This window comes from Alnus glutinosa, chromosome 6, assembly GCF_958979055.1.
Source record: "Alnus glutinosa chromosome 6, dhAlnGlut1.1, whole genome shotgun sequence".
Classification (NCBI taxonomy): Eukaryota; Viridiplantae; Streptophyta; class Magnoliopsida; order Fagales; family Betulaceae; genus Alnus; species Alnus glutinosa.
Genome location: NC_084891.1, coordinates 851,470 through 867,909, shown reverse-complemented (window position 1 = coordinate 867,909; position 16,440 = coordinate 851,470). Strand labels below are relative to the sequence as shown.

General features: G+C 33.8%; 1 protein-coding gene across 1 annotated transcript; it reads left to right on the top strand.

Annotated features, from left to right (window-relative positions):
* The first annotated feature begins 12,148 nt into the window (after positions 1–12,148).
* LOC133871374 (UDP-glycosyltransferase 88F5-like) lies at positions 12,149–13,774 on the top strand. Its single transcript, XM_062308817.1, has one exon. It carries the CDS (start codon positions 12,170–12,172, stop codon positions 13,622–13,624), a length of 1,455 nt encoding a protein of 484 aa, XP_062164801.1. The 5' UTR covers positions 12,149–12,169; the 3' UTR covers positions 13,625–13,774.
* Positions 13,775–16,440: the final 2,666 nt, after the last annotated feature.

The following is a 16,440-nucleotide window of genomic DNA, read 5'->3' as shown; positions in this document are numbered from 1 at the left end:
TAGGCTGCTGTCTTCCAAGGTGATTTCCGTATATGGCATGCTGTGAGTAGGGTTGCTGATGCAGAGGAAAGTTAGAGGATTGTTGAACCGGCTTTGATATGCAGCTAGGAGAGTCTACTAGCAACTGATCTAGGTCCGGATTATACTCCTCTGCATGATGCTCTGCATGGTCCTGATTTTGAAGCTGATTCTGCGGTGGTGATTTTATCTTCTAACAAACTAATCTTATGGAGCTCTTGTAAGTTTTTTCTCCTTTCCTCCATATTTATTGCGTATTCAAGATCAAACTAAAAAACATGTGCTCCTTACGATTGCAAAGTATATTCCAATTTAAATTACTCTTTGAAGTAGTTTTAAAGTCAATATCTGGTTTAGCTATGCGTGGTCGTAAACATTTGGTTATTCAAAGAGTGAAATATGAAGTAAACCTTTACCATGGTGAAACTCCCCACCCCCTCCCCAAGACACACCCCAAAATCAGGAAGAAACTTAAAAACATCTTGTATGATGATACAGGATTGTTACGCTGCCTTAGCAATAATTTTTGTTGAATAATCAAAGTGGTGATGTTGGACAATGGTTTAGGAAGTAAACTATTCTATTTCTGTTGTTTTGATTGCTAAGATACCCTAGCAATTATTTTGAATAATTGAAGTGGTGGATGTTACATGCTCCATTGCAGAGCAATTAAAAACTCAGTTAAGGCAATTAAGGCTGATGTGGGACAACTACAAATTGAGAAGAAAAGTTGAAGAAAGAGAGAAGAAGCAGTAAGAGAACTAAGAGAGGGAGAAGAAAAAATATTACTCAACAAAAGGAAAAAGGATAAAAGATAAAATATGTTCAATATAATGATGAGCATGAGGCGCATCCATGTTTTGACATTATTTTGTGGGGAGGACTCCCCAATCCAGTGACCACCTCCGCTGGGTGGGAGTGAGTCGCCGAAGAACCCTACCACCACCTGCAGAGGGGATTTTTTCTCACCACCACCACCACCCCTTCTTTCTTTCTTCTTCTTCTTTTTGTTTGTTTGTCTTAGATGATATATTGATATGGCAAAGATGTATACGTGGCAATGGTTTTTAAATTTTACGTGGCTTTTTTGTACAGGTGGTAAACAGGCCATCATATTTAAGGACGACAAATGGACAGGAGCACTAATCATAAAAAATCTGAAATTCAATGACCAATTTTATCGCTTTTTAAAACCCTAGTGAGACATTTGAATGAGGATCTAAAAGATTAACTCGTGTAGTTGCACTTAAGTGAAAAGAATCTAGATAGATACCTAAGGGAAAGGGAATGTGAATTCCCTCCCAACTCTCTTTTATTGGAAATGTGGATTCATTTCTAGAGAGGTGGGAATCCGTATTCCATTAGCCTTGTGAATGTTTTCTTTATTTTAAATGACAAGAATGCCCACATCCCATACCTTTTTATTAATAAGGCTCTAAACCTTTCTTGTGCGCTCGCTAAAACTAGAATATTTTTTATACAAAAGTTAGACTATGTGAAAATTTGTTATGGTTAATTTTTTTAATGCTACCTTTTGGGATTGATTGTGACTATTTGTAAAATTTGTATGCAAAAGTGAGGAACTATTTTATTCCACCAAAAAAAAAAAAAAAAAAAAAAAAAAAAAAAAAAAGGAAAATGAATGTAAAAACTGTAAATAAAAATGAGGAACTATTTTATTTTATTGTAGATGAAAATAAATAAATATTGTTGACAATTTATATATAGTTTTTCTTTCCCGCCATTTCTTATTTAATTTTGTATCAATCGGCTTTATGCACTTGAAGAGAGAAACATAAGGATATTTTGGGAAGAATAAATAATTCTTACCAGATGCTTAGAGTAAACCAAACATGAGAATGATGCTGGATGAGACAAGAATAAACATGTCATTTAGTTTTAATTAAATTATTTAGTTTTTGTTTGTAATTCAATTATGGGCTTGGCTCATAGTTAGTCATTTAGGTTTAAGTTATTTGTCATTTTAAAAATGGGCTTGGCCCTTGGTCCAAAGTCAGTCACATTAGGGTTAAGGTTAGAGTGTTTATTTAAGCATAATGTTCTCTTGTAATAAGACGGATTATGATTGAATAAAAATATATTTGTGTTTCTTGGGGTGTAATTCCTCTGTTCTTTTGGTGGTGAGACGCTGCCAAAACTAGTGAGACGCTGGTTTGTTCTTCCTTATTGCTAATTTAGTGAGACTCCAGGTTAGCAAAAGGTTTATTTCTTTAATTTTCTGTTTGTTATAATTTCTGCTGCATCAATTTTGGTATCAGAGAACAAGAATCAATTGTTTTCTCAAATAATTGACGATCTCCCGCAAAGAAAGAAAGAGAAAAAAAAAATCCCGTCGAGATGTCCTTAGTCTGCGTTGCCCACATGAAGATTCAAGAAGGTTCTATTTTATTTAGCTTACGGAGAAGGAAAAAGACAAGCTTTCTTGTGTTTGGTTCAAAAAGATAAGAAATTAGAGCTTGTTTCCTATGTCTAGTTTAAAAAAAATAAAAAATAAAAATAAAATAAAAATAAAAATAAAAAGAGGAAAAAGAAAAAGAAAAGGAGAGAAAAAATATATGTTATAGTATGTTTTGCAACTTTCTTAGTTTTTTTTTTTTTTTTTTTTTTTTTTTTTTTTGTGTCTCGCAATTGGGCCCATATGAGTATGCAAATGGCCAAGCATAATGAGTAGTAGATCTGAAGAATGACAGCCTACAATGGTGAGACTCTGTTGTGGTTACAATAGGAAGATCATGAGGTTCGATTTATCTATTGTGTTTGAGAGTTTTCTTTTGTTTGAAAATCTCTAGCTCGTATTTCACCGTCTTATGATTACGTGAAGCAGTTAAGTAACAAGAGTAGTAGATCTGAAGCATGACAACCTACAATGGTGAGATTCTGTTGTGGTCACAATAGAAAGATTGTGAGAATCGATTTATCTATTGTGTTTGTGTGTCTTCTTTAGTTTGAAAATCTTCAGCTCGTGTTTCACCTTCTAAACTCGATGACGAGTTCTTTTTGAAGAAGGGGAGAATGATGCTGGACGAGACAAGAATAAATATGTCATGTAGTATTAATTAAATTATTTAGTTTTTGATTGTAATTCAATAATGGGCTTGGCCCATAGTTAGTCATTTAGGTTTAAGTTATTTGTCATTTTAAAAGTGGGCTTGGCCCTTGGCCCTTGACCCAAAGTTAGTCACATTAGGATTAAAGTTAGAGTGTCTATTTAAGCATAATATTCTCTTGTAATAAGACGAATTATGATTGAATAAAAATATGTTTGTGTTTCTTGGGTGTAATTCCTCTGTTCTTTAGGTGGTGAGACGCTGTAAAAACTAGTGAGACGCTGGTTTGTTCTTCCTTATTGCTAATTTGGTGAGACTCCAGGTTAGCAAAAGGTTTATTTCTTTAATTTTCTGTTTGTTTTAATTTCTGATGCGTCAATTTTGGTATCAGAGCACAAGAATCAATTGTTTTCTTAAACAATTGACGATCTCCCTTAAAGAAAGAAAGAAAGAAAAAAAAATCCCGTCGAGATGTCCTTAGTTTGTGCTGCCCACATGAAGATTCAAGAAGGTTCTATTTTGTTTGGCTTATGGTGAAGAAAAAAACATGAGCTTTCTTGTGTCTGGTTCAAAAAGATAAGAAACTAGAGCTTGTTTCCTATGTCTAGTTCAAATTCAAAAAAAAAAAAAAAAAAAAAAAAAAAAGGAGGAAAAAAAAAAAGGAAAAAGAAAAAGAAAAAGAAAAGGACAGAAAAAAATATATGTTATAGTATGTTTTGCTAACTTTCTTAGTTGTTTTTTTTTTTTTTTGGTGTCTCGCAATTGAGCCCATATGAGTATGCAAATGGCCAAGCATAATGAGTAGAAGATCTGAAGAATGACAGCCTACAATGGTGAGACTCTGTTGTGGTTACAATAGGAAGATCATAAGATTTAATTTATCTATTGTGTTTGTGAGTTTTCTTTTGTTTGAAAATTCCAGCTCCCATTTCACCATCTTATGAGTACGTGAAGCAGCCGAGTATCAAGACTAGTAGATTTGAAGCATGACAACCTACAATGGTGAGATTCTATTGTAGTCACAATAGAAAGATTGTGAGACTCAATTTATCTATTGTATTTGTGTGTCTTCTTTGGTTTGAAAATCTTCAGCTCTTGTTTCACCTTCTAAACTTGAGGACAAGTTCTTTTCGAAGAATGGGGGAATGATGCTAGACGAGACAAGAATAAATATGGCATTTAGTTTTAATTAAATTATTTAGTTTTTGTTTGTAATTTAATAATGGGCTTGGCCCATATTTAGTCATTTAGGTTTAAGTTATTTCTCATTTTAAAAGTGGGCTTGGCCCTTGGCCCAAAGTCAGTTACATTAGGGTTAAGGTTAGAGTGTCTATTTAAGCATAATGTTCTCTTGTAAGAAAACAGATTATGATTGAATAAAAATATGTTTGTGTTTGTTGGGGTATAATTCCTCTGTTCTTTTGGTGGTGAGACGCTGCCAAAACAAGTAAGACGCTGGTTTGTTCTTCCCTATTGCTAATTTGGTGAGACTCCAGGTTAGCAAAAGGTTTATCTCTTTAATTTTTTGTTTGTTTTAATTTCTGTTGCGTCAGTGTATTTTGCTAATTTGGTGAGACTCCAGGTTAGCAAACGGTTTATCTCTTTAATTTTTTGTTTGTTTTAATTTCTGTTGCGTCAGTGTATTTTCGATTCTTTTCCGAAAGTTGGTGGTTTATATGTTCATTGATGGCCGAGTCTATTTAGTGTAAGTTTAAAGTAAGAGAAAGTGCCTATTCCCAATTGTTTATTGTTTGATGTGACAATAAAGGTCATGTTTGGCAAGCTCGGTTACAGCACTATATAGTGGCTAGCTGGTCACTATTCACTTTATATATATATATATATATATATATATATATTTTAATAACAATCAATATTAAAACATTCTCACTTTTTTTTTCACTTTTTATATCACATCAATAATTTTTTATTACTATTCAAATAAAAAAAATTATTTTTTTTATACAAATTCTTTTTACTTTATATCACATCATTACTTTCTACTAATTCCAAAATTAACAATTCATTACTCTGTTCTGTACATGTATTTGCCAAACAAGCCCAAAATTCTTTGGTGGCCGACCACAATGGTAGAAATATGGGGCTGGTCGCTATCACCCAGAAGACACTTACAGAGTGGCTGCGACGACCGCTGAGCCATGGGTTGGTCGCACTACTACCGTGGTTCTGTCTGTTAGAGTATATTAGGAGATTTGATTTATAAATAAGAGTCTAATGTATTTTGAAAATATCAAGAGAAATAAGAGCATAGCCCTTTGGGCTTTACACTGTTGACGTAGGTTATAGACTGAATTACGTAAAATCTCTTGTCCCTATTTTATTATTCCGCTTTAATTTTTTTTTTTTTATATTACTTTTCTTTTATGGTATCGGAGTTATAGGCTAACACTAGTTTTCAATCCTAAACCTACACTTTCGCCCCTCTGTTGCTCTCTCATTTTTAAAAAAAATAAAATAAAATAGTGTCATTGCTCTTAGTTGCCTTGCTATTTCGTTTCTGCTAGTTGGAATCATCCTTTGTCTTCCGATCGAACAAGTTGTGACTTGCACTCATCCTTTGTCTTCGAATAGAGAGAGCAGTGACGGAAGGCGAACCTTCTCCATGATCGTTGTCAAGAGAATCGTAGGCCTGAGGATATTTACCTTTGGCTTTATTTGTCAAAAGTAAATCTTACTTGCCAAAGAAATACTATACAATTGATGGGGTCGTAAGACTAAATGGTCAATGGTTGATCCTTCGGTTTATTTTCTCTTAAAGGTTTGATTTTGTATTTTATTTTATTTATTCGTATTATTGTTGATATAGAAGAAAAGAAAAGCATAAGAAAGGAGGCAAAATAATAAAAAAGCCAAGTTGCCCACATTTAGGATCTTTGTTGGCCTAGTTGTTTGCTCTTGTTGGTCCAATTGTTGACCGAGACCCATCTTTTGATTTTTGTGGTATTGTTCAAATTCAGGTCTATTTCAGCCCATAGTTCTCGATCTTATTTTGGCTCATAGTTGGCCTACCTTTTTTTGGCATTTGTTGTATTGTTTATAACCCGTGCTCATTTTAGCTCATATTTGGCTTTGATTTTGGCACATAGTTGACCTATTGAAATTTAAGGCGCATCTCCAACCACTGTCCCTGACTTCCTCCATTCATTGCCGCCGACCGTCGTCGATCGTTATCATATCCAGCAAAAGAAGAAGAAGAAGAAGTAATTGCAAACTCAAGCTTCCAAATTGTTCTACCTTGGGTTTGAAAGGGGATGTTAGAGTATATTAGGGATTTGATTTCATAGATTTATTGTAATTATTGTTGTCTCATATAAATCAGATTTGATGGTAATCAAATCTGATTGATTTTATTGTAATCAAATTATATTGATTTGATTACCATACTTATCTACCCAAATTCCCCTATAAATAGAAGTCTAATGTATTGTAAAAATATCAAGAAAAATAAGAACATAATGTAGCTCTTTGAACTTTATTCTGTAAACGTAAATCATAGACCGAATCACGTAAAATCTCTTGCCTCTATTTTTTTTATTCTGCTTTAATTTTTTTTTTATATTATCTTTTCTTTCACAACCTAGGTGGCTGGCCAGCCATTGAATGTTTTGTGAATGCTTTTATTTATTTATTTGTTTTAATTTAGGTTTCCAGAATAAAGAACAAAAGAATTTAATGAGGTTTTTGAAAAAATCGTTCCATTCTTGATCAAGGAATATATATATATATATAAAAGAAATAAGTATTCCTCCTTGACTCTTTCTTTGCAGGGGAATAACTACTCTTAAGAATGGTATGCGATTAAATAAAAAAATAATTATTCCTACTATTCTATCCTTGACCATCAGTATAAAATTCTAAACTCCGGTTGTTTCAATCCATTAATTTTGCATAAAAGTAGACAAAACATTCGTGTCCACTTATGAATTATCAAAGTTAAATTAAATTTTATGAAATCTCACTATCATTAGCGACACAGGTGTTAACTAAGGCAACTTGAAAGAAAACATAAAAGCTATGAAAATCAAAGGAAAAATAACGGAATAATAAAATAGAGACAAAAATTTTACATGGTTTAATTTATAATTTTATCTACGGTAATCATTCTATTCCAACTTGTATTTTTATTAATACCCATCCATATTCGTAAGGATCACCATTCTAGTGAACCAAATATAACGGCAATTAGTAAAAAATATTAGTATTCCCAGCATTGCTTTTGACTAAAAATTGTTGGATACATGCCAAGGGATATTGCAAAGGACAAAATCAGTCGGTCCACGGTCCACGCCCAAACATTCAACAATTTTAGTTGAGTCCTCTCCCAATTAAACAAAGCCTGGAGTAGATCGAGTAGGTAGTGGCCGGAAGTGGCAACGTGGTTAAATTTAAGAATATTGTTCTAGACCTTACCGACTTTAACTATAAATCTATTAAACAAACAATCAATATTTGGACCCATTAGAGGATAATTGGGATAGGGTGGTTCGGTCAACCTATATGCACGAAGAAGGACGAGGCGGAATAGGAGTATAGTAATTGTTGTAGTGGCCGGAGGAGCGGAGGGAGAAGCGGCGGAGGGAAGAGTGCGGTGAAGCAATTAAAATTAATCCGTGAAAATAAGATGAAAAATTTTTTTTAGATGAGATGATGGTTTTTGATTCGTTCAATTTAAATGAATACCCAAATCAAAACTATTGCTTATTTAAAATAATCTAACCTAAACTCATAGCCGTGACAATTTTAACTACATGACTAGCACAATGTGAATGTTCAAAGATGTCATTATTGACATCCACCAACTCCAACTCTCCAAGCCTCCAGGCTCCAGCTCAAAGATGTCATTAGTGACGTTTTTTTTAAAAAATCTTTTCCTCTGATATATATATATATATATATATATATATATATATATATATATATATATATATATATATATATATATATATATATATATATATATATGGACTAGATCAGCTCAGGTTCATTTGTCAATTACGTAGGTTGTTCAAACACAAAGCTAAAAACCAAACCAGAGAAGCCAAAGTAAAAGATGGTAGACACAATACTATAATATTATAATGACACTTAATACTATAATGCCAAAATAAAGTACTTTATTTTGGTCTCATGAAGATTCATACTTATGATATTTTAATTAAAGCACAATAAATTTATTAAAATTATGATAAAATCGGTTCAATCTTTAAAATTTACCGGTATTTATTGTAATCAAATCAAATCATATTTGATATCTATCGTACCATGTTCTATGAACTCTTTTTATTGTAAAATAGATAGAAATTAACTAATAACCGATTCATAGTCAATGCTTACAAATTAGTATAATAAAGTGATACGTATTCTTAAAGCAAGTGAAAAGAAATTGAAGCGCATATTATTAGAAAAACATGTGTTTCTTATATGTTATGTGACGCATGTCACTTTAGATTAATTTGTATAAATTGGCTACAAACCAGTTTATAGCTAGCTAATTTTTGTCCTTGTAAAATTATTAAGTCAATAAGAGCATTAATCATATATATATATATATATATATAAGCCGAGCTTTAACTTAGAGTTGGCCTAAAATTGTGATACGTACGTGGCGTGAACCAATCATTTTTAAATATTGAACTAGTCTTTTAAGTAAAAAAAATCGGTGAATTTTAAAGGTTGAACCGATTTTGTTTTAATAAATTTATTGTGCTTTAATAAAAAGTTCATAAGTGTGAATCTTCGTAAGACTAAAATAAAGACTTTTTCACATTACAGTATTAAGTGGTGAGAACTTTTTTTATTAAAATAAAGACTTTTTTTTTATTTCTCATGAAGATTCACACTTATGATATTTTAATTAAAGCACAATAAATTTATTAAAATTATGACAAAACCGGTTCAATCTTAAAATTTACCGGTTTTTTTCTTAAAAGACTAGTTCAGTGTTTAAAAATGATGAGTTCACACCACGTGTCACAATTTTCAGCCGACTCTCAGTAAGAACTTGGCTTATATATATATATATATATATATATATGATATGATGATAAGGAAAAGTTTTTAATTTTAAATTTTTTAAAAAAGTTCTCACCACTTAATGCTATAATGTGAAAAAGTCTTTATTTTAGTCTTACGAAGATTCACACTTATGAACTTTTTATTAAAGCACAATAAATTTATTAAAATTATGACAAAATCGGTTCAACCTTTAAAATTCACCGATTTTTTTTACTTAAAAGACTAGTTCAACATTTAAAAATGATTGGTTCACCCCACGTACGTATCACAATTTTAGGTCAACTCTAAGTTAAAGCTCGGCTTATATATATATATATGATTAATGCTCTTATTGACTTAATAATTTTACAAGGACAACAATTAGCTAGCTATAAACTGGTTTGTAGTCAATTTATACAAATTAATCTAAAGTGACATGCGTCACATAACATATAAGAAACACATGTTTTTCTAATAATATGCACTTCAATTTCTTTTCACTTGCTTTAAGAATACATATCACTTTATTATACTAATTTGTAAGCATTGACTATGAATCGGTTATTAGTTAATTTCTATCTATTTTACAATAAAAAGAGTTCATAGAACATGGTACGATAGATATAAAAAATGATTTGATTTGATTACAATAAATCAAATTCCGTAGTACTTTGTTCGTTGAGAACTTCCACGTACACGAGGAAAGAATTGTTCGCTATTGAAAAGAATTGGACAATGGACACGACAAAATCTGTCAGAAACATTCAACGACATATTTATCTTTAAAATGTTACAAACACAAAGAACAGCTCATAATGTCAATTTGCCAAAAGTAAATCTTACTTACCAAAGAAATACTATTCAACTGGTGGGGTCTTAAGACTAAATGGTCAATGGTTGATCCTTCGGTTTATTTTCTCTTAAAGGTTTGATTTTATATGTTTTTTTTTTTTTTTTTATTCGAATTATTGTTGATATAGAAGAAAAGAAAAGCAAAAGAAAGGAGGCAAATAAAAAAAAAAGGTCAAGATGTCCACATTTAGGCTTTTTGTTGGCTTAATTGTTTGATCTTGTTGGTTCAATTGTTGACCGAAACCCATTTTTTGACCTTTGTGATATTGTTCAAACTCAGGTTTATTTTAATCCACAGTTGTTGATCTTATTTTGGCTCATAGTTGACTTATTCTTTTTTGGCATTTGTTGTATTGTTTATAACTCATGCTCATTTTAGCCCCATATTTGGCTCTAATTTTGGCCCATAGTTGACTTATTGAAATTTAAGGCGCATCTCCAACCACCGCCCCCGACTTCCTCCGGTCATTGGCGCCAAGGGTCGTCGATCATTATAATATCCAGCAAAAGAAGAAGAAGAAGAAGAAAAAAGAGAAGAACTAATTACAAATTCAAGCTTTCAAATTGTTCTACCTTAGGTTTGAAAGAAGATGTTGGAGTATATTTGGGATTTGATTTCATAGATTTATTGTAATTATTGTTATCTCCTATAAATCAAATTTGATGGTAATCAAATTAGATTGTAATCAGATTTGATGATAATCAAATCATATATTGATTTGATTACCATACTTATCTATCCAAATTCTCTTACAAATAGAAGTCAAACTTATTTTGAAAATATCAAGAGAAATAAGAGTATAATGTATCCATTTGAACTTTATCTTATAGACGTAAGTCATAGAGCAAACTACATAAAATTTATTGTCTTTATTTTATTATTCCCCTTTCATTTTCTTTATTTTATCTTTTCATCTTCTCTTTTCTTTCACTATCTGGATAGTTGGCCGCCCATTGAATGTTTTATAAATGCTTTTATTTTATTTTATTTTTGTTTTAATTTAGGTTTCCAGATAAAAGAACAAAAGTATTTGATGAGGTTTTTGAAAAACTCGATCCATTTTTTATCAAGGAATATATATATTATTTTAAAAAATAAGTATTCCTCTTCGACTCTTTCTTCGTAGGGGAACAACTGTTCTTAAGAATAGTATGCAATTAAATAAAATAATAATAATTATTCCTACCATTCTATTTTAAATAATTATTTTGCTTATCCAACTCGCCCTATCTATCGTTTGAGTTGGCTAGTTTCTATCCTTGACCATCAGTATAAAATTCTAAATTCTGGTTATTTCAATCCATTAATTTTGCATAAAAGTAGACAAAACATTCGTGTCCACATATGAATTATCAAAGTTAAATTAAATTTAATGAAATCTCGCTATCATTACTGACACAGGTGTTAACTAAGGCAATTTGAAAGAAAACATAAAAGCTATGAAAATCAAAGGAAAAATAACGGAATAATAAAATAGAGACAAAAATTTTACATGGTTTAATTTATAATTTTATCTTCGGTAATGCTCTTATTGACTTGATAATTTTACAAGGACAAAAATTAGATAACTACAAACTGGTTTATAGATAAATTTTACAAATCAATTTAAAGTGACATGTATCACATAATATATGAAAAATACATATTTTTTTAATAACATGCACTTCGATTTCTTGTCACTTATTTTTTTAATAATATTAGAGGATAGTTGGAATAGGGTGGTTCAGTCACCTATCATGCACGAAGATGGACGAAGTGGAATAAGAGTTTGGTAATGGTTGTAGTGGAGGAGCAGAGGGAGAAGCGGCGGAAGGGAAGAACGCGGTGAAGCAATCCATGAAAATAAGATGAAATTCTTTTTAGATGAGATGATGGCTTTTTATTCGTTCAATTTAAATGAATACCCAAATCAAAACTATTGCTTATGTACAATATCCTAACCTAAACTCACAGCCGTGACAATTTTTTACTACATGGCTAGCAGCCTAGCACAATGTGAATGTTCAAAGATGTGTTAATGACATCCACCAACTCCAAGCCTCCAGCTCAAAGATTTCATTAGTGACGTGTTTTTTTTTTTTTTTTTTTTTTTGTTATTTTTAGTCTTTTCCTCTGATATATATATGGACTAGATCAGCCCAGGTTCATTTGTCAATTACGTTGTTCAAACACGTACAAAGCCAAAAAAACAAAACCAGAGAAGCCAAAATAAAAGATGGCAGACACAATCGTCCTATTCCCGGCTCCAGGCATGGGCCACATCATCTCCATGGTTGAGCTTGGCAAGCTCATCCTACACCACTACGCTCACAAATTCTCCATCTCCGTCGTCATCACCACCGGCTCCGATTGGGACACCCCAAGCATCACCTCCTACATCCACAATGTCTCCCAATCCAATTCCTCCATCTCCTTCCACAGCCTACCATCTGTCTCCGTTGACACCACCCAAACTCGCAGCTCCGCCGCCATAGCATTCGAGTTTATCCGCCTCAGCTTAGCCCATGCCCCCCATGTACTCCAACAAATCTCAAAATCATCTACTATTCGTGCCCTTATCATCGACGTTTTGTGCACCTCGGTTCTTCCCATAGCCAAAGATCTCAACCTTCCTGTTTATTATTTCGTCACTTCTGGTGCTTATGCTCTTGCTGCCTTCTTATACCTCCCCAAGATCCACGAGCAAACCACCAAGAGCTTCAAGGACCTCACCACAACTGAGCTTCACTTCCCAGGAATGTCGTCACCGTTGAAAGCAACACATATGATTGAACCGACACTCGACCGTGACGACCCTGCTTATTGGGACATGCTCTACTTCTGTTCACATCTTCCAAAATCGAATGGGATTATAGCTAACACGTTTGAGGACCTGGAGCCAAAAGCCTTAAAGATCATTGCTGATGGTGTGTGCGTTCCTGATACGCCAACTCCACCGGTTTACTCAATAGGTCCTCTGATTGCTCACTCAGAAGAGCCAGCAGGTGAAGATGGAAATAAAGGTGATAGAGCGCCTGAGGATGAATGTTTGTCGTGGCTTGACAGCCAACCGAGTAGAAGTGTTGTGTTCTTGTGCTTTGGCAGCCAAGGATCGTTCTCGGTGGCGCAAGTGAAAGAGATAGCCCATGGGTTGGAAAGGAGTGGGCAGAGATTCTTGTGGGTGGTGAAAAAGCCACCACGCGATGAGAAAAGCAAGCGGGCTGAGAATTTTGTTGCAGAGTTCGATTTGGAGGGTGTGTTGCCAGAAGGATTTCTGGAGAGAACCAAAGATAAGGGGATGGTGGTGAAGAAGTGGGCACCCCAAGGGGGTGTGCTGAGAAAAGAATCAGTTGGGGGGTTCGTGACTCACTGTGGGTGGAACTCGGTGTTGGAGGCGGTGGTTGCAGGAGTGCCGATGCTGGCTTGGCCGCTCTACGCCGAGCAGCACCTGAACAAGAACGTTTTGGTGAATGATATGAAGATGGCTATTGATTTGGAGCAGAGGGAGGATGATGGGTTTGTGAGTGGTGATGAGTTGGAGAGAAGGGTTAGGGAGTTGATGGAGTCCGAACAGGGGAGAGAGCTCAGAGAAAAAAGTTGGAAGATGAGAGAAATGGCTTTGGCTGCTTTGGGATCAGCATCTGGTTCGTCTTCAAGAGCCCTGGCCAAGTTGGTTGAGGCACTTGGATAGCGTTTGGAAGTAATTGTAAACTGTGATGGAAAGGAAAATGATTTCCTGCATACGTCTGTTTGAGAAAAATAATGGAATTTTTCTCTTGTAAGGCAATATAATTGAGCAGGATTCGAATAAAATGTTTAGATGTTCAATTCTTATCAGAAAGTAAGTGATTTATATGTTCTTATAAAATTTCTATGTACAGTTTGAGTTTGCAGCAAACAAACACCGCAGATATGTTAAAGTTTCTTCAAAAGCAGATTCAGATACTCTTCCCTGCATTGGACTACCTTGAAGTCTTATGAGTTTCTAAGAAGATAACGAAATTATGAAATTGGACAATAACCATTTTATCTGACATAATTTGCAAATCGAAATATTCTTTTGCTGTTTCCCCTCTTCTAGGCAAATGACTAGATTGTAAGAGGTATGAGATTGAAAAGGATAAATGTGAAATACAATTGGACTGGGCATGATGTTTAAGTGAAGTGAAAATCAAACGGAAAGGCATATTTTTTGTTAAACTATGTAATGCAGCAGCCACACCAACACCAACACATATTGCTGAGGTAGCAGCCACGACAGCACCCCTTGAAGAGGACCAGCTCACATGGAACCACGATTCTGAAGATACTGTAGCAGTAAATGAGTCTGCAGCCACCAAAGGAAAATATCACAAGACTTGGGGAAAGGATCAGCCAGCTTCAACATTACCTAATCAACATACAGCCGCATATCTTGTTGTGATGAATGCTATCAAAGAAAACCAAGATCAGCAATATGGAAATCAGCAGACCAACTCACTGTCAAGGCAATCAACGCTTTATGGAAAGCAGCACACACCCGCAAATCATGGACTGTCGTGCTCATCAAGGCTAATACAAGCAGAATGGGGACACCACAGAAGGAAAGACTTGGAGGAGACCGTTGGAGCATTATTATGATTTCAATCAATTAGAATTGTATTCTGTTTTGCATCATAAGTGTATTTTATTTTCCTTTTCTGAATCTATGTAAAAACAGTATATAAGTTGTATTAGTTTACTGAATGAATTAAGCAAAAGTTTCAACCTTTCTTATTTTCTTTTATTTTTCACATCTTGAACATCCCCAAAATGGCAGGAACTCTCAGAGCATCAATGGAAATGCAAATGCATAGTCAAAGATTAAGCAGAAGAAGGATGTTTAGCTAGTTATCTGATTTTTGAGGTCTCAGCCATTCATCTTGGTAATTTTGCCATTAATATCCTCTGTTCTCGCAACTATTCACTGTTGAAGAAGCAGAGCATTTCATGTGGCAGAAGAGTGCTAAGTGCCTTGTTCCACCTGAAAGACGAACTAGTTTACTAACTAGTTACCTTTCTATCTCTCTTTCACTCTTTCTTACTTTTATTACTAAAAATATATGACTTGGAGAAGAGTAGAGAAAATAAAGAAGAGTTGAGGAAATATTCTTCACTTTTTCTTCTTTTAAAAACATCTTACAAAACCCATATATATAGGCATACAAAAACAAACGATCAAAGCCATCTTCGATTCTTCCTCTTTATTACAATACATTAATAACAATAACTCTTCTAAATTAAGGCTTTGGTTTAAGAAAAACTTAAGACATCAATTTTAATAAACCAAATGCCATTATTCATTAAATGCTCTTAACTTCTTTATTAAATAATTCTCTTACGTTTTTTTGATTTGTTGAACTTCCAACACGCCCCCTCAAATCAAAATTGTTCTCATGCCAAGCGCATCTCTTAGCCTTATGAAACTTGCACCTGCTAATGGCTTTGTAAACATATCTGCTACTTGTTTAGTGGTGTGGCAATATTGGAGCTCTATTGTCTTCCGCTTCACATGGTCTCTAAGAAAGTGGTACCTAGTGTCAATGTGTTTGCTCCTCCCATGTTGTACTGGATTCTTCGCTAGCTTTATTGCCGATTGGTTATCCACATAAATCACAGTTGGTTCTTCTTGTGGATGTTCTAGTTCCTTCAAGAGATTCCTTAGCCATATAGCTTCACAAACAGTAGATGAAGCCGCCACATAATCTGCCTCACAGGTAGACAAGGCTACAATTGCTTGTTTCTTGGATGTCCAAGAAAATGCTGTAGAACTAAAATAGAACACATATCCAGTAGTACTTTTCCTCTCATCTTGGTCACATCCCCAATCACTGTCTGAGTAACCAACTAATTTTGCTTCATCACCATATGCATAAAATAAACCAAGATTCATAGTACCTTTGATGTACCTTAGAATCCTTTTTGCAGCTAACCAATGAGTCTGCATTGGTTTCTCCATGTATTGACTCACAAGTCCAACTCTATAGACAATATCTGGTCTTGTGATCGTCAAGTATCTCAAACTTCCAACCAAACTCTTGTAAAGAGTTGGTTCAATAACTCGATCGTCTCCTTCTTTTGACAACTTTATGCTTGTTTTAACTGGAGTACTCACAGAGTTGCAGCTTTCCATCTTGAATTTTTCTAATATCTCCTTATGTGAATTTTAATTGTACTCGCAAGTGCACGAATCGTTTGCAATAAAAGGTTTTGCAAGTGCGAGGTCGATCCCACAGGGAATTGTGTTTTTGAAGAACAATTTTGTTTCTAAACTAATTGAATCTTAACCTAGTTCCAAAAAAAGTTTGATTTTAATAAATAAAAGAAAGAAAAAACATAAATAAAATAAAACAAAACAAAAGATACAAAGGTTTTGGAATCCACACCCACAAAATCATAGCAACATATTCTCATCTTTATCAATACACATCCGAAGTTCTCACCATACAAATCTTATGTATGTTCTACTATGCTTCAAAAAATCATTAA

Excerpts from the sequence above, each read along its gene's own strand:
- LOC133871374 (XM_062308817.1), top strand. The coding sequence starts at position 12,170 with ATGGCAGACACAATCGTCCTATTCCCGGCTCCAGGCATGGGCCACATC.